At 50.4% G+C, this 24,701-nt stretch overlaps 8 protein-coding genes across 8 annotated transcripts, besides 1 other annotated feature; 5 read left to right on the forward strand and 3 right to left on the reverse strand.

Annotated features, from left to right (window-relative positions):
- Positions 1 to 24,701: part of a sequence feature (contig 1.169 1..351151(-1)) that runs on past both edges of the window.
- Positions 124 to 4,428, forward strand: ANIA_11163 (uncharacterized protein; the record flags this gene model as incomplete). Its single annotated transcript, XM_050612430.1, has 5 exons — positions 124 to 529; positions 594 to 1,153; positions 1,210 to 3,320; positions 3,455 to 3,653; positions 3,685 to 4,428. 5 exons carry the CDS (start codon positions 124 to 126, stop codon positions 4,426 to 4,428), a joined length of 4,020 nt encoding a protein of 1,339 aa, XP_050468354.1.
- On the reverse strand, positions 4,826 to 5,523 carry ANIA_09083 (adenine phosphoribosyltransferase APT1; the record flags this gene model as incomplete). Its single annotated transcript, XM_677260.1, has 2 exons — positions 4,826 to 4,980; positions 5,034 to 5,523. 2 exons carry the CDS (start codon positions 5,521 to 5,523, stop codon positions 4,826 to 4,828), a joined length of 645 nt encoding a protein of 214 aa, XP_682352.1.
- Positions 7,857 to 9,637, forward strand: ANIA_09082 (uncharacterized protein; the record flags this gene model as incomplete). Its single annotated transcript, XM_677259.2, has 2 exons — positions 7,857 to 8,006; positions 8,187 to 9,637. The coding sequence occupies 2 exons, from the start codon at positions 7,857 to 7,859 to the stop codon at positions 9,447 to 9,449; spliced, it is 1,413 nt and encodes a 470-aa protein (XP_682351.1). The 3' UTR covers positions 9,450 to 9,637.
- ANIA_09081 (uncharacterized protein) lies at positions 10,035 to 11,828 on the forward strand (the record flags this gene model as incomplete). The annotated part of the gene is made up of 4 exons (XM_677258.1): positions 10,035 to 10,101; positions 10,158 to 11,177; positions 11,208 to 11,440; positions 11,496 to 11,828. The coding sequence occupies 4 exons, from the start codon at positions 10,035 to 10,037 to the stop codon at positions 11,826 to 11,828; spliced, it is 1,653 nt and encodes a 550-aa protein (XP_682350.1).
- ANIA_09080 (uncharacterized protein) lies at positions 11,869 to 12,792 on the forward strand. The gene is made up of 4 exons (XM_677257.2): positions 11,869 to 12,170; positions 12,256 to 12,269; positions 12,394 to 12,567; positions 12,634 to 12,792. The coding sequence occupies exons 1-4, from the start codon at positions 12,020 to 12,022 to the stop codon at positions 12,778 to 12,780; spliced, it is 486 nt and encodes a 161-aa protein (XP_682349.2). The 5' UTR covers positions 11,869 to 12,019; the 3' UTR covers positions 12,781 to 12,792.
- ANIA_09079 (C2 domain protein) lies at positions 13,027 to 17,253 on the reverse strand (the record flags this gene model as incomplete). Its single annotated transcript, XM_677256.1, has 5 exons — positions 13,027 to 13,911; positions 13,960 to 14,544; positions 14,594 to 15,053; positions 15,102 to 15,287; positions 15,338 to 17,253. 5 exons carry the CDS (start codon positions 17,251 to 17,253, stop codon positions 13,027 to 13,029), a joined length of 4,032 nt encoding a protein of 1,343 aa, XP_682348.1.
- ANIA_09078 (uncharacterized protein) lies at positions 18,009 to 18,540 on the reverse strand (the record flags this gene model as incomplete). The annotated part of the gene is made up of 2 exons (XM_677255.2): positions 18,401 to 18,540; positions 18,009 to 18,344 (listed from the first exon to the last, which is right to left on the reverse strand). The coding sequence occupies exons 1-2, from the start codon at positions 18,521 to 18,523 to the stop codon at positions 18,009 to 18,011; spliced, it is 459 nt and encodes a 152-aa protein (XP_682347.1). The 5' UTR covers positions 18,524 to 18,540.
- swr1 lies at positions 18,841 to 24,089 on the forward strand (the record flags this gene model as incomplete). Its single annotated transcript, XM_050612431.1, has 1 exon — positions 18,841 to 24,089. Exon 1 carries the CDS (start codon positions 18,993 to 18,995, stop codon positions 24,087 to 24,089), a length of 5,097 nt encoding a protein of 1,698 aa, XP_050468355.1. The 5' UTR covers positions 18,841 to 18,992.

Here is a 24,701-nt window from a genome sequence, read left to right on the forward strand (position 1 = left end):
GTCTGTTCGGTGGGGATGACGGGCTTGGTCTTGCTTCTGTCACTATGGGTGTCTACAGCGCAGGGCATGAGGTCTGACCAGATCAGACACCTAAGGTAGGCTTATGCGCCTAAACCAGATTATATGAATCGTGGAGGTAACCTTTCACTGGAAATTAGGACCGAGACCGAGCAGATGTTTTACCACGGGTTTGAGAACTACCTCGAACATGCCTTCCCTGAAGACGAACTAAGGCCTCTCTCATGTGAGCCTCTTGTCCGTGACAGACAGAACCCTGGACACGCCGAACTTAATGACGTCCTGGGGAATTACTCCCTGACCCTAATCGATAGCTTGTCAACTCTGGCAATCTTGGCATCAAGCCCTGATGATGGCCCCAAAGCATGGCAATACTTCCAGGACGGTATAAAAGATTTTGTCAGGCTCTACGGGGATGGATCGGATAGTGTCACAGGCCAAGGCGAGCGTAGTCGCGGTTTCGACATTGATAGTAAGGTCCAAGTTTTTGAGACGGTCATTCGAGGACTGGGTATGCGACTGGGCCTCCTGCTCAATGAATCGAGACCATGCTTGTGTCTAACCTTAGTCTTTAGGTGGGCTGCTAAGTTCGCATCTCTTTGCTGTCGGTGATCTTCCCATTACTCGTTATAGTCCCCCGGAGAAGGAGGCGGCGTATGCGAAAGCCTGGGATAAGACGTCCTTTGCCGCCGATAGTCGGGGAATCGCCTGGGATAATGGGTTTGTGTACGATGGTCAACTGCTCCGACTTGCTGTTGACCTAGCGAATCGCATCCTACCGGCTTTTTATACCCATACAGGTCTACCTTATCCGCGGGTGAATCTCCGTCACGGAGTGCACCAGCAGCCTTTTTACGCCAATTCACCGTTGAATGCGGATACTGTACGTGTTTGCGATGATAAAAATGGTAATGTCTGTGATGCGTCATCAGCGGAGGTCACGGAGACATGCAGCGCAGGCGCAGGCAGCCTTGTCCTGGAATTTACTCTCTTGAGCAGACTCACTGGTGATGGTCGGTACGAAGAACTGGCGAAAAGAGCTTTTTGGGCTGTGTGGTATAGGAGGAGCGATATTGGATTAATTGGCGCGGGCATCGACGCTGAGTCTGGCAAATGGGTTGCACCCTTCACTGGTGTATGCCATTATCCTGCCATTGATGTTGCTACCGTAGCTAACTGGTGACTTGACAGATTGGCGCCGGGGTTGATAGTTTTTTTGAATATGCGTTCAAGTCGTATGTTCTGCTTTCATCTGGGGAGCGGCCCGAGCATAACCGCAGCAGCCCGTGGCACGCTCTGGACGACTACTTCCTCCCACTTAGCGAGTACGAGCATTCTCCGGAAGCATTTTTGCAAGTTTGGGAGGAGTCGCACTCGTCGATCAAGCGTCATCTTTACCGAGGGGAGGGGTATCAACACCCGCACTTAATTCAAGGCGACATTTTCACCGGCGCTACACGAGCCTTTTGGATTGATAGCCTGAGCGCCTTCTACCCAGGACTCCTTTCATTGGCAGGAGATTTGGATGAGGCTATAGGGATCCATCTGCTTACGACAGCTGTGTGGAACCGTTTCTCTGGACTTCCTGAAAGATGGAATGTGGCCACAGGAAACGTTGAGGGTAATCTTGGATGGTACGGCGGCCGGCCAGAGTTCATTGAGTCAACTTACTACCTCTATCAAGCCACAAAAGACCCTTGGTATCTGCACGTTGGTGAAATGGTGTTGCGGGACCTCAAAAGACGCTGCTGGACAAGATGCGGCTGGGCAGGGCTCCAGGACGTCCGTAACGGAGAATTGAGTGACCGCATGGAGAGCTTCTTTCTCGGAGAGACAGCCAAGTACATGTTTTTGCTGTATTATCCGGAACATCCCTTGAACCACCTGGATCAGCCGTTCGTTTTCACGACCGAAGCGCATCCACTACTTATCCCAAAGAGTATATATTCGACGCAGCGCTCAAGCCGGCGCAAAAAGAAGGAGCATGGAGAGAAGCATTCAGCTGCACCTACTTGCCAAGCCGCGCCTTTGCCTCCAGCCTTTGGGTTGTCGTCAACAGCTGCTCGCCCCGACGTTTTTCACGCCGCAAACCTGGCTCGTCTCGACTTGATGCCGAGTCGGGGGCCACCAGAAGGGCCTTTGGAAAAACCTGCAAAGGATCGTCCCGGGGTTACAATTGCAGATCTAACTTCCCCAACCAATTATACGTTCTTTCCTTGGACCTTACCGCCGGAATTGGTACCTTTCAACGCGACGAGCTCGCTCATGGCCATTCGTCCAACTCTAGATATATCGTTTCCAGCCGTACCCGGAATGGCTCATGGGCCAGGTTCGCTGGAACGCGTTCAGGACGGTATCCTTGTCAAAAGTATTGGCGGTCTGCGGATGAGTATGATCAAGGACGCATTGTCTTATAGCGCTGAAGGAAGTGAATTCAGAGTGCAGATGATCAACGGCGTACCCCTAGGGAAAGATGAGAAGGTATACCTCTTGTGGGAGATCACATTTGATGTCCTGGACCCTGGGGATCCGAACTTCACACGAGTTCGCGATCCCGCGATGATTGACTTGATCATTGACATTATCCCAGAAAATCTCGGCCGCCGAAATGATTCTGATGATGGTCGAGAGCCTGCTGCATCCGGAACTGGAGCCCACCAGCGAATCATCAATGCCAATGCACCGGTAGACGATGACAAAGCCGCAGCACCGGTAGACGCATCTACCTCGAGCATGAGGAACGTTTTATCATCGCTGGTTAACTCGGTCGCGTCAATGCTTCAAGATGAGGTAAACCAAATTTACACACCGGCACCCTCTGTTTCAAAGCCTCGCCCGACCCGTCTTCCTATTCCCGCTGCCGTGTCGACCGGGTTAGGGTCGGGTCCTCTGCCCGATGTGGACGACTCACCACTCGTGTCAATTAACGGTGGGACATCGCAAGTCCGACTTCCCTGGTCTGACATCTACATGGCCGACGACCTCTGCAATCAACGCATCCTCCGAAGCGTCGCGCAGACTTATCAAGTACTCGTGATCAAGCGCAGGGGGTGCACATTCTCACAGAAACTCCGAAATATTGCAGCGCACCCACCGTCAAAAAATGCACTGAAGCTCGTCATCGTTGTCTCGTACGATGAAGAAGAACATATTGACGGCCAGAACCTGGGTCTGGGATACGCAGCAAGGCTTGCAGAACCGTACCTTGTGCGCCCGCAGCTAGACGAAAGACAGGTGACGGCTGGTGGAATCCCGCGACGGCATCTGCTCAGCATGGTGCTCGTTGGAGGCGGAGACGAGACGTACGAGCTTCTGCGTCAGGCGCGGGGTGTAGGCATCCGACGAAGATACTCGATGCGGTCGCAGGGCGTGCCGATTTCTAATTTATTCATCGTCTAGACTACATAATTTCAGTCTGTACATGTGTTCTATATAGCGTTCATCCGAACCATGCTGGTTCCGCATCTCCCAGGAGTATTAATATCGGAACCAAAGATCACACTCTTGAGTTCGCCATCGTCGGACTCCACTCTCTGTTCTCCACCCTCAGTATCTTTAGACCATTTGTTCCCCTCTCGATATCGTCAGGAACACACCCTTCTTCACGGATCAGCTTCAACTGGCACATCAAAAACGTAGAAAATGCATCTTCAACAAGAAAACCAGCAGGATGGTTTAATTCCCCAAACTATCCCGACCACGGCAACAACAGCCATCAACCCCTCATCCGCACAGCATACCCCTCCCGATACAGCACCCAAGAACGCTCCAAAACACCTCTACTTCGCCTACGGCTCCAATCTCTCTCCCACGCAGATGCGCATGCGCTGTGTTCACAACCCCACGCTCTCAGGGCACCCCGTCGCCCTGGCAGCCCTAGACTCCTGGCGCTGGCTAATTTGTCAACCGGGGTACGCGAATGTTGTGCCTCCCGCGGGGCTGCGCGTGGGACCACAAATCACTGAGGGCGACAACGTGCCGGAGTCGATCTCGAAGTCTATACCCCGTGGAGGAGTTTACGGGGTTTTGTACGAGATGAGTGCAGAGGATGAGACGGTGTTGGATAGGTATGAAGGGGTGCATTGTTTAGCGGGGGAATCCACGGAAGAACAAAAGGTTCCGCTGGAGATTAGGCCGAAAGAGCAGGAGGCTGGGGATTATAATAAGTGGTATGTTGACGCGAGAGTTGTGAAGTGGTTAGATGAGGGGTATAGGGAGCGAAAAGGGTTGCAGGGAGTTGGCGGGAAGGTCAGGGTGTTGGTATATGTTGATGAGTTGCGGGTGAAGGTCGGAAAGCCGAAAGAGGAGTATATCCCCCGAATGAATAGGGCGATTGGAGAGGCTGTACAACTTGGGTTTCCAAGGGATTGGGCGGAGGAGGTTATGAGACCTTCTATTCCGTTGGAGTAGATTCTAGACTAATAGAGTGGCCGTCATTAATTGCATTACTGATTAAGGAGACTATTAACTTGCTATACAAATGTTTGGTATTCAGAGTCTATCGTCATTAAGAACAGGAGCCCTAAGCTGATATCCCCAGCGTTGAAATCACGTCCTCTTCCAGGCCGCCAGCGGGTCGTGATCTGTCTAAATAATGCGGTCTATCCGTTGACGCGGCCCAATTCGCAATTGTTGGCCGCCCAGGTCAGACGCTCGGTTGATTTTAGAGTATGGCAACCAGGAACTGCGAGCGATGCGAAACCAGCAAGTCCGGGCCGTTGTCGATGCTTTTTGTTTTCGGAAGCTGGGGACTTCGTAAACATATAAAAGTGCAAATCGTATAAGAGATCATATAAAAAAAAACCGTTTACGCTTTCGTTTCCTGGCCAGTGAGCAGGGTGTGAACGGGCGCAGACAGCTTGTCCCGGCCGTGAAGGAATTCCAGTTCGAGCAAGAAGACAAATCCCAGCACATTACCACCCATTTTCTTAATGAGCTCTCCCGCTGCGTAAGCCGAGCCGCCTGAGGGTAACGGTTAGTTCATGTCGAGATGAGATAGATAAGAGAGGACATACCTGTTGCGATGATATCGTCAATCACGATCACCTTCTGGCCAGGCTTGATAGCATCGGACTGCATCTGGAAGAAGTCCTGACCATATTCCTTCTCGTAGCCCTGCGTCTCGCATGGACCCGGAAGCTTGCCCCGCTTGCGAACAGGGACAAAACCGGCGCCGAGTTTTAGAGCGAGGCTAGGGCCCATGAGGAATCCTCGGGCCTCTAGGCCGACGATAACATCGGGCTTCTCATCCGCAAGAGTTTCTAGGATGTGGAGCTCAAGGCAGCGAACGAGGGCTTCGTGGGTGGAGTGATCGGAGAAGATGGGAAGGATATCTTCGAAGAGGATGCCGGGGGACGGGAAGTCAGGAAACTGGCGCAGCGCACCGCGCAGCTTTACCTTAAGACTGGCGAGTTCGGCGGCGCGGGAGGTAGCGGAGGAGGGGTGTCCGGCGACTTGGGTGGTGGAGGAGGCATCGGGGGATGTGGAAGCGGTATGTTGGGACATGGTGAAAGGAAGGGGAGAAGAAGAAGAAGAAGAAAAGAAAAGGAGAGAGAAAATAGAGCTGAGGGTGCGGGAAGATTGGGAAAGTAGAAATAGTTTGTGATAAGCAGAGGGGAAGAGAAAAGAAGATCTGAATAATTCCGCATCCAAGATACATACAGATACTTACAGACTATTACACAACGCGATTACATCTCCGTCTGGTGTCACTATTCATTTTCCTCTGCTTCGTTTCATCTACTTATTGACTTGATAGAATAATACTCCGGAATGCACTTCCTAACCTGGTATCATCATATGAGGGTATTCTCGCAACTGCTTTCAGAATCGCAGTACGAACCAGTCCCTGTAAGAAGTATACAGCCCCGCCAGACTTCGCAATCGAGTCTAGAATCCTATCATCAGCCCACCGCCGCTGTTTCTCCCTCGTCAACTCTCCGACTCGTGCTTCCGTCAGTAACCAGCCATAGTAGTTAGACTTGGTCTTCATTTCAATCAAACCCAACCTCGGTCGTGTCCTCCTGGTTGGCCTTTCTTTGCCGAACCCTCGAGGGGTAGCGGTGGATTTAACTTCCTTAGCTGCTCACATTGATTGCAGATACGACTCCCTTCACCGTCTGCCTGTGGATCATTAACACCACCACTGATCGTCCATGCAAGGTGAAATGGTGCAAATCACTTATCCTACAGCGTACTAGCGGATAATTCTCCTCTTGCCGCTCGCCACTTGTCTCGAGTTGTTTGCCGTCCAAGTGAGTTCTAGTGTCTAAGAGGCACGCTTTGCTGCAGCCTCGCGCCATGTTTCAGGCCATCTCACTTTCTCACTCGGTGAGCTGCATTCGACTCGTCTAGAAAAGTCTCCCGCTTCCCCGTGCGAAAGAGACTCGCGGGCCGAGCTAACATAAGTACGTGCTAAGACTACGGATTGGGAGCTGCTATATTGTGCCGTCTGTATTGACCAGTCACGTTACAGTCTAACATTTCCAGGGCACTCCAGGCCTCCAGCTCATCGGGGATAGTCTTTTGCCATTCTGACTCGCCGCATTTCCATATGTTGTCACTAAATTGACCGTTCCTACGGTGCTGTTTGCACCGACTTGACTCCTTGTGATACAGAAGTTCCGGGGAACTGTTTTACGACACACGAACGAATATTTGACCGATTGCCCTGCGGGGTCCTCGCGGGAGCCATGCAGGCTCATTGCTTCCGTTGTCTACAAGCATGCACGACGTATGCAGGCTCAAACCTGGTAGACGAATCTGCTAGCTTAATGATATGGCATTCTTTTGCTTAACCAAAGACAGCTCAAGTACCTAAACACTGTTACTACACAGATTTGCAGTACAAAGATTCCCTTACACCATCGTGGACCTACAACAAGCATGTGCACTTGCTATGGATGGAGTATGGAATGTATTCTGTTCCTATGCTCAGCTCATGATTTCCATGTTCCACATCGTGCTACAGCCCACCGCCTTTTGTGCATGCTTTCTTTCTAACCATTTTCAATATTCAAGTTGAAATTCAGTTTAGACCATTACAGAGATGATGCGTTACCATGAATAAATGCTCGAAGTTCTCAGGCGACTTCGTCGATAAGGACAGCCATAGGTGCTGAGTTGGCCGCGACTGGCGCCTGGATATAGAGTCTGTCCGCCCAATATTTATAGAAAAACAGAGCCAGGCACAACAATTAACAGCATATCCACTACATTTCCAGGCTTCCCCAAAGGGTTTCGTAACTAGAACTTCCTCTGCACAGCCACTTCGGCTTTCAGGTTACGGAAATTGAGCCTTGGCCGTTGAAGGATTGTCACTTCGTTATGATCCTGTCTGTCACTAAACTTAGTCCTTCCGTCAACAGAACGACTGATGTCTTATGTAAGTCTCCACCTATTTCAATCGCATCGTTTCAATGTAGGTTCATTTTCTATACCTCCTACCTGGTACACATTAGTATGTGCATGAGATACACAAGTTCGACAAACTCTGCTGCAGAAGCCCAAAAAAGGTTAAGATGGCGGGTGCTAGGACCGTACTATTACTTCCTGTATCTGATTCTGTAGTCTTTTGTTCAGCCGAGCTTCTCGAAATGACGAAACAAAAATTATCGAGATAAGTAGAGTACTATCACGTGAATGCACGGACCACCTCGCTTACAGAAGGTGAGTATTTAAGGCACCAAAAGATTGAAGCTTCTCCCGCATCTCACTATTACCGTCGTACGACGGCTTGCTTCATGTCTCTTTGTACTTCTGCTCTTCTGCAGAAGTACTCTTATTCTCAGCAGATGCATCAGTCTCTGCCTTTGTAGTATTACTGCCTCTTTTGCATAATGTCTCCTGCTCCTCACGCTGCCGATTCGCAGCCAGACCGACAGTTGAAAATCCTGGCTCGAGCTTTCGAAGCTCTACTGCTGACCACACAACAACTCAGCTTCAAACAGAAACTCTTCCAACAAAGGCTGGAATATGCCCATGATGAGGTATTTTCTCCCTTCCTTCCTCTCCACACCACCAGCCTGTCTCAAGTGATGAGAGAACTTGATTAGCTCTAGATCAGGAGTCCATGTGACGATGACGGACATAACATGTATTATCTGATGAGACTTTATTAACTGCTTCGTTTCATATCATTTATTTGATCGCTGCTGACTCTTGGAAAGTATCTCAAGCTAGCAGGCCGAACTCCGCAAGGAATCGATCCGCACACGAAGATTGTCGCAGAGAAGATCCTGGCTCGCCATATTGACCTTGACAATCCTTCAGATCAAAGCCTAAGTTCAGTGGATGTAGTAAAAGATCTTTCAAAGTCTGGAAACGTAGGAGATTCAAGTCTTGCTGTCATAACAGAGGGGGTGGGGATATACAAATCGTTCCTCAGCCCTGATAATGATGGATCAACTGGCGTGGTTGCAACAAGAGCTGGCTCGCTAGAAAGAGACTTTACCACCAAGGGCACGCGTGGAAGTCTGCGCTGCCCTTTTTCAAAACCTCATAATTTGTCCTCTGAAAATGGGGTCAACGGGATCGAAACAGCATTGCCATCCCAGAACGGCGATACATGCGGTTTCCAACAGTTAGATCCCATCAAAGAGGAACAGATGGAGAGGCAGTCGAGTCAAGCTCCTTCTGCGAGTGTGCGCTCTTCGAATCGCTGCCCTGCCTCTCGCTGTCCTATTAGGTTCCTAGACCAGCATAGTCCGGAAGAAATTGCCGACTATGTTGAACGGCACAAGCATGAGATTCCCAGAAGTCATGCGATATGCGTCAAACGGTATTCCAATAGCTCCCGCCAGCTGGATGCAAAGTATGGCGACCTCACCAACATGATCCGAGGTTTGTCAGAGAAACATCAAGCCTTCCTCCCTGGCCGTCGCAGCTCGCAAACCGCTAGCTCCTCAGCAGAGCGCGTGGAGAAATGGGCGGAGGAGGTCAAACCGCAGCCTCCAGCTGATAGAGATGAAGTCATCGAGAACGACGAGGAACGAAAGGGCCACTTCGACCGGCCTCTACGAGAAGTCCGCGTTGGAGAATCACCGAGCAGGCCTTGGGGGATTCACGTTCCTATTCCACCACCAGCAATGGAACCTACTACGCATGCGCCGGCAACCATGGAACGGTCGACGGATAAACCGCTTGATAATGTTGCAACAAGTGCCGCCAAGGGTCGTTGCCCGTTCGGTCACGGCGGAGGCGTGCCTCCTCCAAACCACCCAGCCATAGAAACAGATACGGCTCCTAAAGAGCCTATTACGACGCCCGACGCCACGAGCACGAACGAAGACAAGGCGACTGAAGTTAAGAATCCTCCAAATCTTTCGACAGCCAGCATCGTGTTCAATGGGCCAGTATTTTTCGGGTTCTCCCCAGAACAGACTGCGGAGTTCATGCAAGAGCTGGCCACTTGGGGCCACAACAAATCATGATCCTGATATCCTTTTCTGTTATTATCGATGTGTACTGTGTACTTGCGCGGCTGTTACTAGGACCAAATCTGTGTACCAAAGCAGCGCGGAGTCTGGGTAATTGTACAAGTGTACTAAATATACTAGTCCTAGGTCAGTCGGTCTCACATGTGTTGACACCATAATACATTTATATGTGCACTCTGTCTTATCTGCACTTCTCTGGCCCTAACTCGCCTCTGATTCTTATCAGGAGCCTCCGTACTGCGTCGAGGACCGAGTATGACCCCGCATAAGTTCTCCGCAACCGAGAAACCTCGGGATTGATTCTAACGGGAAGCCGTGGTGCCGCTATAGTGGCCTAGGAGGGGGCATCAACAAGTGACAGGTAAAGTGGATTTGATCAATCAGCAAGACTGTCCCTTATTTTAAATAACTCCAGTTCCTGCCTACTTGTTCGCTTTGTCTTGTTACTCTATTCTGCTGAACCCTGTGTCGCGCATTCATCCCTCGTACATTAGTTTGAAACTCTACAAGCTACACCTGCAAGATATAGCCCTTTAGCTCAGTCTTATCTGTCCAAGTTTTCTGCAGATCATCGACAACATGGTGGTATATCTCCCTGAGAAGGACTATGAATTCCCTAATATCGATTTGTTAACTCTTCTTTTTGGTATGACCCGGTCCATTTTCTCGCATGCCTCTCGCATTGAACTGACGTTACAGCAGAATCGCCCATTCCACATAGCACAGAGAGCACAGTACTTCATGCTGAAGCGGCGGATCCCTCGAACGCAACCACCAAAGCTCAGACGCGTCTTCTCACCCGCCAGATTGCGTACATCTTGCGCAACCACTTCGGTGTTGGGAGCCAAGGCGCAGGGAAGGATGTCATTGTGGGTGTTTCCGAAGGCCAGGTGTTATTACCGTCCGTCTTCTATGGAGTTATAGCAGCTGGTGGTGTGTGGAGTGCCGCTTCCTCAACCGCTACTCCTCCTGAGTTGGAAAGGCAAATCCGTCAGGGAAACAGCCGTTTGCTCATCACAGGCCCAGGGTGCAAGGATGTGGTGTTAAAGGCAGCCAAGGCTGCTGGGGTGCCACAGAGCCGCGTTCTTATTTTGCGAAGTGCAGGCCATGAGCGTGTGTTTGAAAACTCTGCCACGGGACAAAACTATTTAGATGGCTTGAAGCCGTCCGAGGTGCTTGACTGGGAGCGCATCACAGACCCTAAGAAACTGGAAGACTCGCTTATTTGTTTGCTGTACAGTTCCGGCACGACTGGTGTGCCGAAGGGTGTTAACATCTCGCATACAAACATGGTCACAGAGGCTCTGATCCCCCTCTACTATGACCTCGAGTATATTGCGAAGAGACGAGCGACGGACCCTACCTATGAGCACCCGTACCGCACACTGGCGCACCTTCCGACTGCCCATGTTGCTGGGTGCCAGGGGTACTTTGCGAACCCTGCCGTTGCTGGAGGCACAGTTTTCTGGATGCCAAAGTTCGATTTTCAGAAGTTCCTTGGGTACAACAAAAAGCTGGAAATCACATCGTTTTTTTCTGTGCCTCCAATCTATTTGTTGATCGCTCAGAGCCCGGACGTTACGGACCAGTTCAAGTCATTGCGTCGCGCGTACTCTGGCGCTGCCCCCATGGGAGCGGATCTGCAGACCAAGGCGCAAAAGAAACTTGGATGCCTGATAAACCAGACATGGGGCCTGAGTGAAACGACAGGTAGCACCACAGGTATGCCTTGGGACACGGAAGAACTTACAGGTAGTGTGAGTCGTCTATGGCCAAACATGCGTCTGCGTATTGTCGACGAGGACGGCAAGGATGTCGAGGAGGGTAAAGAGGGCGAATTCCTTGTAAAAGGACCCGTGGTTACCAAGGGCTATTATGGGAATCCGCAAGCCACCAAGGAAGCCTTCACCGATGACGGCTGGTTCAAGTCTGGAGACATTGGTGTGCGCCGCGACGGACTGTTCTATATCGTTGATCGAAAGAAGGTACGTTTGCGCTTCCTTGTTACGTCTGCACATTGAAACTATACTGACCAATTAGGAACTCATCAAATACAAAGGTCTCCAAGTCGCCCCTGCCGAGCTCGAAGCCCACCTTATCTCGCACCCTCTCATCTACGATGCAGCCGTCATTGGTGTCCCAGCACCTGACGGCTCTGGGAACGAAGTTCCACGCGCATATATCGTTGCGGATAAAGCGAAAATCAGCGAAGACCAGGTCAAGGACTTTGTCAAAAGCCACCTTGCACATTACAAGCAGCTCCGCGGTGGCGTGGTATATCTGCCAGCCATCCCAAAGAGTCCGAGTGGAAAGATCTTGCGCCGCGAACTTCGTGAGCTGGTGAAGAAGGAGGCTGGCGGTTCCAAGTTGTAATGTGTCTGTTCTTAGTTAGAAAGAGTAAATATGATGTATTGTAGAAAACCAATCCGTCTCGATCCACTTGATATGTTGGAGGAATCTTTGATCCGTTCTCGGAGTAGAAGAAGAAAGTGGGGTGGGATCAGTGGCTTTCCCCCTCCACAACTTTCCCGCGGACAACGTCTTCCCTTCAAAGCTATATATCCATGCTCAGAGCTTCATTTCGTCTGGTAACTGTCTCTCATTCTCTTCTATCGCCCTCGATCCGTCCTCGTATTTCACCTCGCGTTCGATTGCCTTTTCAGACAGCCGCAATGTCTGACCTCACTAACATCTTTACTCCCAACGCTTGCCCTCGTAAGTTGACTCATCTTTTTCAAGAACTCAGACGATGCACTGAGTACCGCATTCTACGATAGCAGAAGCTGACCTCTTTCTCTAGCTGTTGGCCCCTATGTACGTGCCCAGTACTTCCTCTTTCCCAATTCCAGTCCGTACCCCGCACGCAGAAAGCAACAACCACGCGCATAAACGCAACTGCCATAGCTACCCCGTGCAACAAACACTAAACAATAAACAGTCCCAAGCCGTTAAGGCCAACGGCCAGATCTTTCTCTCAGGCCAGATTCCCGCAGACAAGAACGGCAACCTTGTCGAAGGTGACATCAGGACTAAGACTCAGGCTTGCTGTGACAACATCAAGGCTATCCTGGATGCTGCTGGCTCATCTGTTGACAAGATCATCCGTGTCAATGTAAGTCGTGTCGTATGAACTGTCATGTAGTGTGATTGGGTTGGCTGATGGTAGTAATGGCTTTAGGTCTTCCTCGATGACATGTCCAACTTTGCGGAGATGAACGCTCAGTATGAGAAGTTCTTCACTCACAAACCCGCCCGATCTTGCATTGCTGCCAAGCAGCTGCCCAAGGGCGTCCCAGTTGAGATTGAGTGCATCGCTCTTGCGTAAAGCTGCTGTAGTATGGGCATATATAGATGCGAGAATAGAAACAGAAGTCAATGTTCTACATCTAGGTCGAAGTGGTATTATGTAAAGAGATCATTAGATAGCACACTACACTTCACCATTAGCCACCGCTAAATTAAATCATTCTCAACATAAAAAAAACATCGCACATCATCCATCAATATCCATGCTATACCCACACAAGAATATAGAAAGAACAAAACAGATTGTGGAAGTAATCATCGATAATCATCGACGTCCCAGTGTGCCAGCCATTCGCCCACCAACATTAGCCATGAGGCTTTGCTTGACGATAGCATCCGCTGCCGCAGCAGCAGCAAGCCGTTCTTTCTGGCGACTGCGATCACGAAGATATCCAGCAGCTTCAGGACGCATCCGGAGAATTCGCAAGATCATGTCGTCGTTTGGATCCGCCTGCGCTTCACGCCATTTCTCCGCCTTTGCCTTTTTCATCGTACCTAGATTCCGCGAGTGCATGATACTCTTGGCACGCCGTCCACCCGGAACTGCAAGCACACTAGCATGACTTCCCAGGCCAGGGGGGGCGGAGGCTCTATTCTTGTTGGCTTGCTGCCGGGAAATCGTTGCAGAGGCCATTCGCTCCGATGTGCGAATGAGGTTCTCCGTAGGTTCAAAATAGAAAAAGTGCAGGCTCTGGATGTCGTGGTATTTCGGCGACTTGAGAATGTCCATAGGTACACCAGCCGCTTCACCCGTTTCTTCGTCCGGTGCGTGGAAGAAATTCAGAAGAAGCACGAGCCAACGGGAGACGATTTCAACCTCTTGCATGGTAAGAGGTTTCTGGTGTGATGGTTTGTCTGAAAGGGGAGGCACAAGCAAGCTCTCGATAGTAGCAAGGACCTCTTTCCATAGGCGAGCCATGACCATTTTCATGGCCTCGGGAGTAAGGGTTTCAGCCATGATTGCAAAGTTGTCGTTGAAGTAATCGAACAGAGGTGTTAATGCGTTCTCAACATCTGCGCTTGACGGTGCAGAAGTAGATTGTTGAGCGCGGCTGCGGTTCAGGAAGTTAGACACAGTAGAGCCTATTCCTCGCGATAGTAATGACTTCAGAGTCCGCCGAGACAGGCAATGGTTGATATATGAGGTGAGCTAGATGATTGTCAGTAATTTCAGCAATTGGTCAAGATAGCGGCTTACCTTCTCGGTGATCTTCCGCGTCATATCTCTTTCCGTTCGCTTTAAAGTTCGGAATGCTTTACCAAAATAGAACTGAATATCGTCACGCTCTCCCTCCATGCTCACCCTAAGTAAGAGTCTGCCTTGTGTATCCAAGTCCAACCAGTACTCTCTCGGTAGGAAATCACTGAAGTGGACAGGGTCAAGTTTGATCGACGTACGGCCGACATAATCATGATCGCCTACTGCATCCCAGTCCCAGATTGTGGCAATGACATTCAAAGGACCATGGGTGGTAATTTCCACTGTATCATCCCACCTGGGGTTGAGGTTGTTGTAGATGATGCGCGTCTTCCCAATCCGCTTCTGAAACTCATCGTTCAAAACGACGTACGGGTCACTGCCTCCGTTCATGTCGCAAGCCTTGAGATCCTCTGCTTCCACAACCTTTATCGTGAAGACATAAGTTGTCGACTTGCGTACTTTCTGAAGTGTTGGAGGGCTATGTCGGGCGATTGCTTCCGCACAGCCATCAACGTTCACCTCGCGCTCGAGCCTGTCGAGTTGCGTAAGGGCGTATTCTATGTTGTTCAGCTTAACTAAGGACTATAGAATGATTAGCCATGTGCCAACACGGTCGTCCTGCTAAGCTTACCTCGGGAAAGAACTGGAATGGCTCAATTTTCTCTTTGTTGCTCCACGCCTCCTTTGCAAACTGCATCAGTTTTTCCTGTGTTGTCTGATTCAGAGCAGCCTCCTGGTCTGGTGAAAGCCGATCCATTTCCTTTGCAAACATTTTTTCCACGGCCTCACAGTATCTGGCCACAGCTGCACCAATGGACTTGGATAAGGCAGTCATAAACTTCGCATACTGGAACTCGTCGGCCCATTCGAGTTGTATCATCTGCTCTATGACTTGATTGAACGAGCGAAATATATCAATCACAGATACACTATGCCTGGACTCCGGAGATGTCGAGTTACCCTCAGGAACCGTGAAGCTGTCTTGTCGCAGTGCTTGCTCGACCCATTCCATGACCTTCTGGTCAGTAAGACGTATCCATCTCCACACGAAGTCTTCGAGCACATTTTCGATGTGGAATGGGAATGAGGCGCTATCAAATGTCAGTCAGATTTTCAAGTCATGTTATAATGGGACATACTCGGGAAGTGCGTTCATGAACAGCTGACGCACAGCACAAAGTTGTTTGTAAAGGTGAAAAGCATCGTTCATGTCGAGCTCTTCCTGCCTCGTCTTTTCCGATTCAATAATTCGGACCAACAATTGGTGAATGTCCTCTGCAAATATTACAAGGGTATTTGCTAGTAATATCTCGTAGGGATTGACTCTGATAAGTATGTTAGCGTGAAGCCTTTGCATTGGGAGCGAAACACATACCCCATGATCTCTGGGTTCTTTCGATAGCGTTTGCGGATTTTTTCTGAGTGTTTCGTGATAGCGTCGCAAAGCCGGATGACATGATCCAACTCCCATTCCTCTGGCTCAACGGGAACCTCTTGTCCCAGAATGTTTTGGTACTTCTCCGTGGCCTTTTCTGCCAGGCCTTCCCGGACATATGATTGGAAGCGTTCAATGTCACCAGCATCCTCGGAATAATCAGGGTCAAGCTGGATATGGTTTTCTAAGACGAACATAACCGGTCCGATTGGACGAGGTTTGGCCTCATAGCAATCCATCATCACATCGTACAGCTCTCGTAAAATGGCCTCGTGAAGGGAGGAAAGTATTTGGCGCATCATCAGTCTGTCATTTACAGTCCACTTGTGCCTATCATAGAGCACTGACGCAACAAAGCTGTTGCGCTTTTTGCCTTCAGAAGATGGCATTTCCTTGACAAAGGTGAACGCTGAGTCCAGTGTGTCTAGGTCAATCTCATTATCCACAAACTTTGACCGTACAACGTCCAGAAATAGGACAATCCTCGAGCACGCGGGAATTCTCCATCGGAGGCAGATCTCATTCAACATTTCCGTAGATTGCTTAGAGAGTAGTTTCATAGATGGCACGTCCGACGTGGCTTGTGTAGCCTCGAGCTCGTGGTCTTTCAAATCATAGCTCAAGGCCTGAGCTACAATAGTGCCATATACTGATCTCGGATCCGGCGGTATGTACGTGTACGTGTCGGATTCTTCCGTGTCATCGTTCAGTGATAGTGAGCTTATATCCACAGGCTGGTCGATCACGTACGATATGGGCCGACCAGTGCTCGCTGGTTCACCATGCTGATCAACTGCTCCTGCATTAAACTGAGGGAGGGAGGCCCCAGAAGTATTTTTGGCGAGTCCAGGATTTGACTGCATTATGGCGAGCATCATCTGCGAAAGGTCTGGGCCTTCACTTTTCTTCCAAGCTTCGTATGCTTCTTCATCTTCAAAATCATCCACAGAGAGTGATTTCCCAGTTTTAAGGCTCAGGTGCGTCTGGTAGGTCTTGAGGTCTCGGAGCGCTGCCTGCTCAGTCCACACCCCCCGATGACTGTCAATATCAGCCTGAACCTGGGAGAGGCCTACGTTGAATACCCTCGCAACATGCTGCACCAGCGGCATGTCCTTCACATCATAGCTCAAGGGCGCTACTACTTCGACGGCAGATGGGCCTGAAGCCTGCATGAGGTCTTGATCTTGAGAAAGAAGCTTGGCCTCTAAGGTTGCTAATCGACTTGCAAGCTCCGGTCGTTCTTTTGCCCAGTCGTTACTTTTCAAGATAAGTGCGAAGAGCCGAACGAAGAGTGCGACATGTCTATCCACCATGAACCTCCAGCTGTCATCATCTGGTTCTTTGCCCTTACTAAGTTCCTTAGTCGCGTTGGAATAGAAGATCAGGACGAGATCCTCTGCGCGCCGGTCCTTCTCCATCCGCTTCTTGAAAGTGTGATCTTTCAAGGCATTGAGAAATGCTGCGAAAGTTCGAACAACCAGTGGGTCTTGGTATTCTTTTCTTCTCTCCTTCCCCATCAGAACCCCCGTTAACCTCTTTTCGAGCTCTGATATGAAGCCGTGAGGGAATCTGGAGCTTTTGGAATCGCGGATAAGTGAGAAATCGCTCATGAGATCCTGGAACGAGGTCGAAGCCCGCTTCGGCCGCGGTTGAGGAGCCGGCGCATTCTGGACACGCCGTGCACGCGGGTGAAGAAGATGTGCGAGGTACGCAGTGCGGAGAGCGTAGGAGTAGGCTGTTGAGGAGCTCACCGTACGTCGGCGAGACAGCGAGAGGTTGCGCGAGTGACGAGCTTCATTTTGAATGCTGTTTACCCGTCGGTTCACGCCTCGGGATTGAGTGGACGCTGTAGACATGAGGGTTGTTCGCTACCTGAAGTATGTCGAGGGGTGACGGGGTGCGGGACCATGGGACACCAGCTGCAGCTGGGCAGGGTACCTGTAATAGCCCGTGGCTTTTCTTGCTCGTTAGGCCAGCAAGAAGTGATTATAAATTATGGATTATGGTGTTGGGACAAACCGAGCACTTGGAGCAGGTGAAGTCAATAAGAAGGGGGCGCGTTGTTGCGGTGGAAGATCATTGTCTTGCTGGTCGCTCCCGTACGCCTGAAACAAAACGATCAGGCTTCACCCCCGTCTTAAAAATAGACTGATGTAGGCGCCGTACTCTGATATCAGATGCTACAAGGCTGAAAGGCACTACTTTGGCAAGTAAGATATAATCCTTTTACGATAATTTAATAGAGCCATTCAAAAACTTTAACGGTTTGCATGACCTATTTGCTCAACCGGCGGATCATAAAACAAGCCATCCTTTTACACAACTACGGCATATAAATTACCTCCTAAGCTTTTTTCTCTATCATGCTTCTTCTTCCTTCGGATGACGGTAATTTCATTTTAGCGGTCCGAGCATTTTAGAGCATAGCCCGAGATGTAATTTTGCCTTCAAGCCCCCTGCAAAAATCAGATATTCGAAGGACGCCGAACAAATCGCATTGTATGTATTTACACGTTGATACAAGTGTTATTACCAACTTTCCTCGCCGGTCTTGCGGGCCTATACGTCACGTAATGTTAGAGTTCGCTTCTTTCTCTTTCTCTGTGTTCTTTTAGTTACGAGGATCGTAACCCACCGGAAGAGCATTTGGGCCTCCGAGCTCCTTCTCAAGACCGTCGGGGAACGTCCTAGGAGCGGAAGGCTTGTCAGGGTAGAAGAGGCTCACGGCGCCACAGAGCCCGAGGAATGTCACAACGAAAGCACCAAGCTGCAACAGACCTTTGCGAGCAGTCACATGAGTATATTGCTCGGGACTGAAGACACCTAGAATTTCATTCTCCTCGTGAACTGGCTCGCCGAAATTCCTCCTCTCCTGCTTGTCCCACCAGTCGGCATTGGGGTCTCTGAACTGGCGCTTAATTCGGGGAGGGTTCTGGTAGCCGCCATTCTACGCGAACCAAAGTACGTCAATTGCATATTTTCAGAGGCTGGAGGGCGTCATACCATCAAAGGGTCATCGTTCTCGGCAGCCTTTAGGGCACGAACTTGTGAGAATGAAGCGCGGGGGACGGTAGATCGAAGGGCAACCTGGGGCAGGCGCCGCGACAAAAGACGTTGAGCGAGCATCTGTGGACCGGAATCAGCACAGGAAGAACAGGGAGCTTCATAATTAGGATTGTCGCCATATACCAGACCTTTTCGCTGCTATGAATTGAACGATGCGGCTTAGCGAAGGGAGGAGCGAAAGGCTCAATTGACCATGGGATGAAGTTGCGGATGACGGAGAATCCGGATTATGTAACTAAGTGCCCGCAAGGACGGCGCGTGCTTAGCTTACCTACACGTCCGCCGCCTGGAGAATTGACTTGTCGTTGACGACTGGAAAAAAACCACCTCTTCTGGCAATTCATCGATTTCATCGACGTTTTCCCTTGCCAACCACGCCACGTTGCCGATAACTATGCCAGACTTCTGGTGGCACCTCAACTCAGTTCCCGCTACCTGTTGATGCGAATTTTACCCCTTCCAACCGCGTCCTCGTCGGGAAATCTGGGGTCAGCTATAAAGAGGGCCCCTGTCTCCGTGGCTACAAGACATGCAAAACGGCACAACTATTGGTATACCGCCCGAGAATGAACGAGTGACTGAAAGAGCCGAGCCCGTTCCATCCGATCTTTTACCCAACAATTCTCCCGTCAATTCTCCCACTATTGATCCTACTCTGTCCGAGATCAAAGATGTCGCAGCCGATCATAATGAAGAACCGCCATCCAAACGACGAAAAGTTGCGGGCTCGACGCCCTCGCGCCGTTCACACTCTAGGGCAGCTTCCCCCCCTTGGAAAAAAGCGGGCGCTGACGGTCCGACGTCGAAAATTGTGGATGGTAAACGTCGATCTACGAGAGTTAGTAACGTCGGCCCTGTCGAGCAACCTCCATCCGATGCAAAACCAACGCGGTCCAGCCAGAAGCAGTATGTAAGCAAAGCGGTCTCTAGTCAAAGGAATGCAGCTGTGTCGTCTCCGCTACCAATGTCTCCATCCCGTTCAGGAATAAATAGGAGGTCTCTTGCTGGCGTCGCTGTAAATGGCTCACCCAGTACCACGGCGAAGGGCTCTATAGGCCGGAGACGACGTGAATCGCCTTCACCCGTGTCCAAGCGTGCGTCTACGCGTACAAGGCCTGATAATATGGACGCATACCACCCTTCTAACGGAGTCACCCCTCGCTCGAACTCGACTAAGACTAGGTCAACTAGGTCCTTCCAACTTGCATCATCAGACTTCAGAGAGGAAACAGCGGATGACATAGGAAATGATGGGCAAGACGAACATGGACAGCGAATACAACGTTTACGGATCAAGGTCAAGAAACCGGCGCTCAGCATCCAACATCCGTCCCATGTCTTGCCTACACGGAAATACGGCTCATTCAAAGAATGGCTCGAGAATGAAGGTACTGGGCCAGGGCGCATGCTTACTATGACAGATGCGTTGGAGGAGGCGCAGAAAAGACGGCAAGTAACGGAAGCTATGGAGCCTGGCGGTCTTTTGAGCTCTGAAGTTTGCTCTGCCTTTCTGCCAGAACCACAAGAAGAACTTCCACAGCAATTCTCGCACCAGGATCATCTCGTGGCACATGCCTTGTACTTCAAGAAACTTCTCGATAAGGAACACCGTGCTCATCGCCAGGCGGCTAAATCACTTGCCGCGGCGTGTGCAGAGGTATGGAGAAAACGCAATAAAGATCCGGAGGATATACTTAGGGAACAACAAGAAGAAATGCGCGGGAAGCGCAAGCAGCTGGCCAAGGACCTCAAGAAAATGTTCGAGCTGGCCCGAGCAGAGATCGACCGGGTACGACTCGCACGGTGGGAAGAGGAGCAGAAAGCGAAAGATCAACGAGCTTTGGATCGGGCGATTAAGCAGTCCACCATGTTGTTTGAAAAGCGACGGCTGGAGATTTTGGGCGAAACAGGGAGCGATGCCCCGGAGACTACAACTGATGATGAAGAAGTCGAGACTGATAATGGGTCTGAGAATGATGACGAGGAGGGTGAGAGTAATATGTCGACGGAAACCGAAGAGGAAGACGGGGATGACAGGGACGATGATGTGGGCCTCACTGCAGAGGAGCTGCGATTGAAATATGCAAATTTACCAGATACCAACCCCCATCCAGACCAATCTCCATATTCCGATGAGGACTCTGAGGACAGTGACGACATCGCTGCTGACAATACCCCTGGCGACACTTCTGGCGGTGTCAACCGATCTCCGCCGCCAGATTCTTCGGGTCAAGTAGAACTCGACGAAGTTGACCCAGTGCTCATAGATGATAGTGATGAATCTACCGATATGGACGATGACATGGGTGACAGCGATGACGATGGATATAGCGAGGCTGAGTCGGATGACGAAGACGGTGGTGAACCTGGATTACTGGGATTTTTCTCCGCAAAGGACTTAAGTCTCAGTAATTTGCATCAAACTAACTCTGGTGAGGGCGATACTCATCAAACAGGCGCTGATGGTGACCGCAACGAGGATTCATCCTTTGATGAGTCCGAATTCGGGTCCGAAGACCCAGACGAAGTTACGCTTGTTCCTACTGGACCAACGAATAAAGACCTGAGCACACCGGCTACAGTCACAGCTTCTGCGGAGCTGGAACCTGCGGCAATGACCCCTTCCATAGATCAGACATCTACCGAAGAGCCTATCGCCATCGGTACTGAGACCCCAATTGAAACCGTCGCTGAGGATGCCGCTGCGCTCGCTGATACAGAGCCCGTTGACGTTGATGTATTGGATACTTCTACTAATGACAGCGTTCCTCCAGTTATGTCACCTGCGACAAACCTCCTCAAGCAAATTGAGCGGCAACAGCATGAGCCCTACCATAGTAGAGCTGCTTCTAGCGAAGCATCTCCTGGAACGGTGGCCACTAAACCTTCTGAACCAGAATCTGTCTCGTCAATCGAAGCGCCAGCAGAGAAGCACGCACAGCCCAGCGAATCGCCTGGACCTGGCTTAAAGACTCCGATACCACATCTTCTGCGAGGGACCCTGCGAGAGTATCAGCATTTTGGTTTAGACTGGCTAGCGGGTCTTTATTCGAATCATATCAACGGCATTCTCGCGGATGAGATGGGTCTGGGAAAGACTATTCAAACCATTGCCCTGCTTGCTCACCTGGCAGTAGAACATGGAGTTTGGGGTCCGCATCTTGTCGTGGTTCCCACCAGTGTCATTCTTAACTGGGAAATGGAGTTCAAAAAATGGTGCCCGGGGTTCAAAATCATGACGTACTATGGCAACCAAGAAGAACGCCGGCAAAAACGCAGGGGTTGGATGGATGACAACAGTTGGAACGTTCTGATCACATCATACCAATTAGTCCTACAAGATCAGCAGGTTCTCAAGCGAAGAAGTTGGCATTACATGATTCTTGACGAGGCGCACAACATCAAGAACTTTCGCTCCCAGAGATGGCAAGCTCTGCTCACGTTTCGCACCAGAGCGCGACTCTTGCTTACTGGAACCCCCCTTCAAAATAATCTTACCGAGCTGTGGTCCCTTCTCTTCTTTTTGATGCCAACCGATGGTGACGAGGCTGGTATTGAAGGCTTTGCCGACTTGAGGAACTTCTCAGAATGGTTTCGGCGTCCCGTAGAGCAGATCTTGGAGCATGGCCGGGAAACAATGGACGACGAGGCGAAACAAGTAGTGACAAAGTTGCATACTGTCCTGCGACCGTATATTTTGCGTCGTCTAAAAGCTGACGTCGAGAAACAAATGCCCGGCAAGTACGAGCATGTCGTGTATTGCAGACTATCAAAGCGACAAAGATACTTGTACGATGGCTTCATGTCTAGGGCACAGACCAAGGAGACGCTTGCATCCGGGAACTATCTGTCGATCATCAACTGCTTGATGCAGCTACGCAAAGTCTGTAATCACCCCGATCTCTTCGAGACACGGCCGATCTCAACCTCATTTGCGATGCCACGTTCCGTCGCAACGGAGTTTGAGACAAGCGAAGCCCTAGTTCGGCGGCGTCTGCTTTACCAACATCCCTTGGAAAAGCTCGATTTGGATTTCCTCAACCTGGTGCCCATCTCAAGGGAGGACATATCGCGAAGGCTGGCGGATGATAGCGCCAGGATTATGGCTTATGCTCCCTTTAACACACTCCGCGAGCGTCAGTACCACCGGACAAACTGGGAGATGAAATTTAATGGATCAACCGTACAGTCTACATTGGAGGCATTGGAGAACGACTGCAGGAAGAGGAGAATGGCCGAACTGGAAAGATCTCTGTATTTTGAGTCCAAGCGCCATGGTCGGCGTCCCGTGTATGGAAGCAGCCTTATTGAGTTCCTTACGGCAGACAGCAAACAGCGGCCGACTGCCCATGGTCCCTTACGGAAACGCTCGTACGCGGATTGGTTATCCAGCCAATCCTCTGTATTGGCCTCGATGATGATGTCTCTGGAGGAAAGATCTCAAGCGATGGATGGATATATCCAACGCTTTGCCTGCGTTACTCCGGCAGCGGTTGCTGCAGGGGTTACAGAAGCCGCTTTGACACCCATCTCAACGCGACACCTTACGAACAAGGAGAGATTTCCGCCACATGATCCCTTCCACGAGGCTCAGATGCGCCTATCTATCGCTTTCCCAGACAAAAGGCTTCTGCAGTATGACTGTGGAAAACTACAGAGACTGGACAAGCTGCTACGCGATCTTAAAGCCGGCGGTCACCGAGCGTTGATTTTTACTCAGATGACTAAAATGCTAGACGTGCTAGAGCAGTTCCTTAACATCCACGGGCACCGTTATCTTCGTCTGGATGGTACGACCAAAGTTGAGCAGCGGCAGATCCTCACGGATCGGTTCAATAATGACAATCGCATCCTGGCATTCATCCTGTCCAGTCGTTCTGGAGGTCTAGGTATCAACTTGACAGGCGCCGACACGGTGATATTCTATGACTTAGACTGGAATCCAGCTATGGACAAACAGTGCCAGGACCGCTGCCATCGTATTGGGCAAACCCGCGACGTGCACATCTATCGCTTCGTCTCAGAGTACACAATCGAATCCAACATCCTCCGCAAGGCGAACCAAAAGCGCATGCTGGACGACGTTGTCATCCAAGAAGGCGAGTTCACAACTGATTATTTCACGAAGCTCGACGTGCGCGATATGATTGGCAATGACGAGGCTCTTAAAGACGAGGCCAGTGCTGCCATGGACCGCGTCCTCGAGAACCGAGTCACCAACACTTCGCGCGTATTCGAGCAGGCCGAGGACAAAGAAGATATCGACGCCGCTAAGAACGCGCAGAAAGAACTCGAACACGCTGATGACGGCGATTTCGATGATCGTGCCAATGCTAATGCCAGCGGCGTCACCGCTGCCTCGGCTTCTGCCTCCGGCGCCGGCCAGACTCCAACGCAAGCAGGCACACCCCTACCAGACGAGGCGCAGCAGTCCCTAAACGCAAACAATGCCGAGGTCGCCGAAGACACAGCGGACTCTGATCCGTCCGTTGGCCATATCGACGACTACCTGCTGAGGTTCATGGAATGGAATATGAAAGACGAGCCGCTCGTGCTTCCTGTAGACAAGAGCATGAAGAAGTCTAAGAAGGGGAAGGAGCATCGTCTTCGAAAGAGACGACGTTGACATTATATTCTCATGTATTTTTAGCCATTTTGCACTATTTTTACTCTCTACCCTATGTACTTGCTTGCCTGAACCGCTTTCTGGGACGTTTGATCATGTTTGATTATGAATGCTGTAGTTAGGGACATTTTTCTATTATTTATTTTTTTCTCCTTATCATATTGCATGGAGAGGCAAAGCCGAAGACAGTTATCAACATGTGGGAAAGATAGAAGACGAGTGAATGGGGTCAAGAAGCGCCACAGACATAAAACTTACGCTCTCCGGCGCACATTGGTTGGATGGTATGTCAAATTTTTCTTCCACTTATATACTCCTTTCCTTGGATGCGTACTTTCTGTGGGATTGTTTGTTCTCGAAGCAAGCAGACAAGTGGGTTGGACGGATGCATATAACGCATATCCGGCTTGGGGCCACTTATTCTACTAAAGAAGCCAATAGTTGTCTTGTTGTCTCGTGACTTCGGTACAAAGTACGTTTTATCAGCTGGATGTAGCTTCGCAGTGTCATCCGACTCTGGGGTAAATCTGCCCAGAAGTCCTGCATCGACACTTTATTTCGGGATCCACAGATGTTCCTATTAGTCAAAATAGCTTTGAGAATATAATAGAC

Source organism: Aspergillus nidulans, chromosome VI, assembly GCF_000011425.1.
Source record: "Aspergillus nidulans FGSC A4 chromosome VI".
NCBI classification, from domain to species: Eukaryota; Fungi; Ascomycota; class Eurotiomycetes; order Eurotiales; family Aspergillaceae; genus Aspergillus; species Aspergillus nidulans.

What these genes read in the sequence shown, in the direction of transcription:
- ANIA_09080 (XM_677257.2), top strand. Translation starts at nt 12,020, where the DNA reads ATGCTCAGAGCTTCATTTCGTCTGGTAACTGTCTCTCATTCTCTTCTA. An exon ending in ACAAGATCATCCGTGTCAAT is followed by an intron (nt 12,568 to 12,633) that starts GTAAGTCGTGTC and finishes TAATGGCTTTAG; the next exon opens with GTCTTCCTCGATGACATGTC.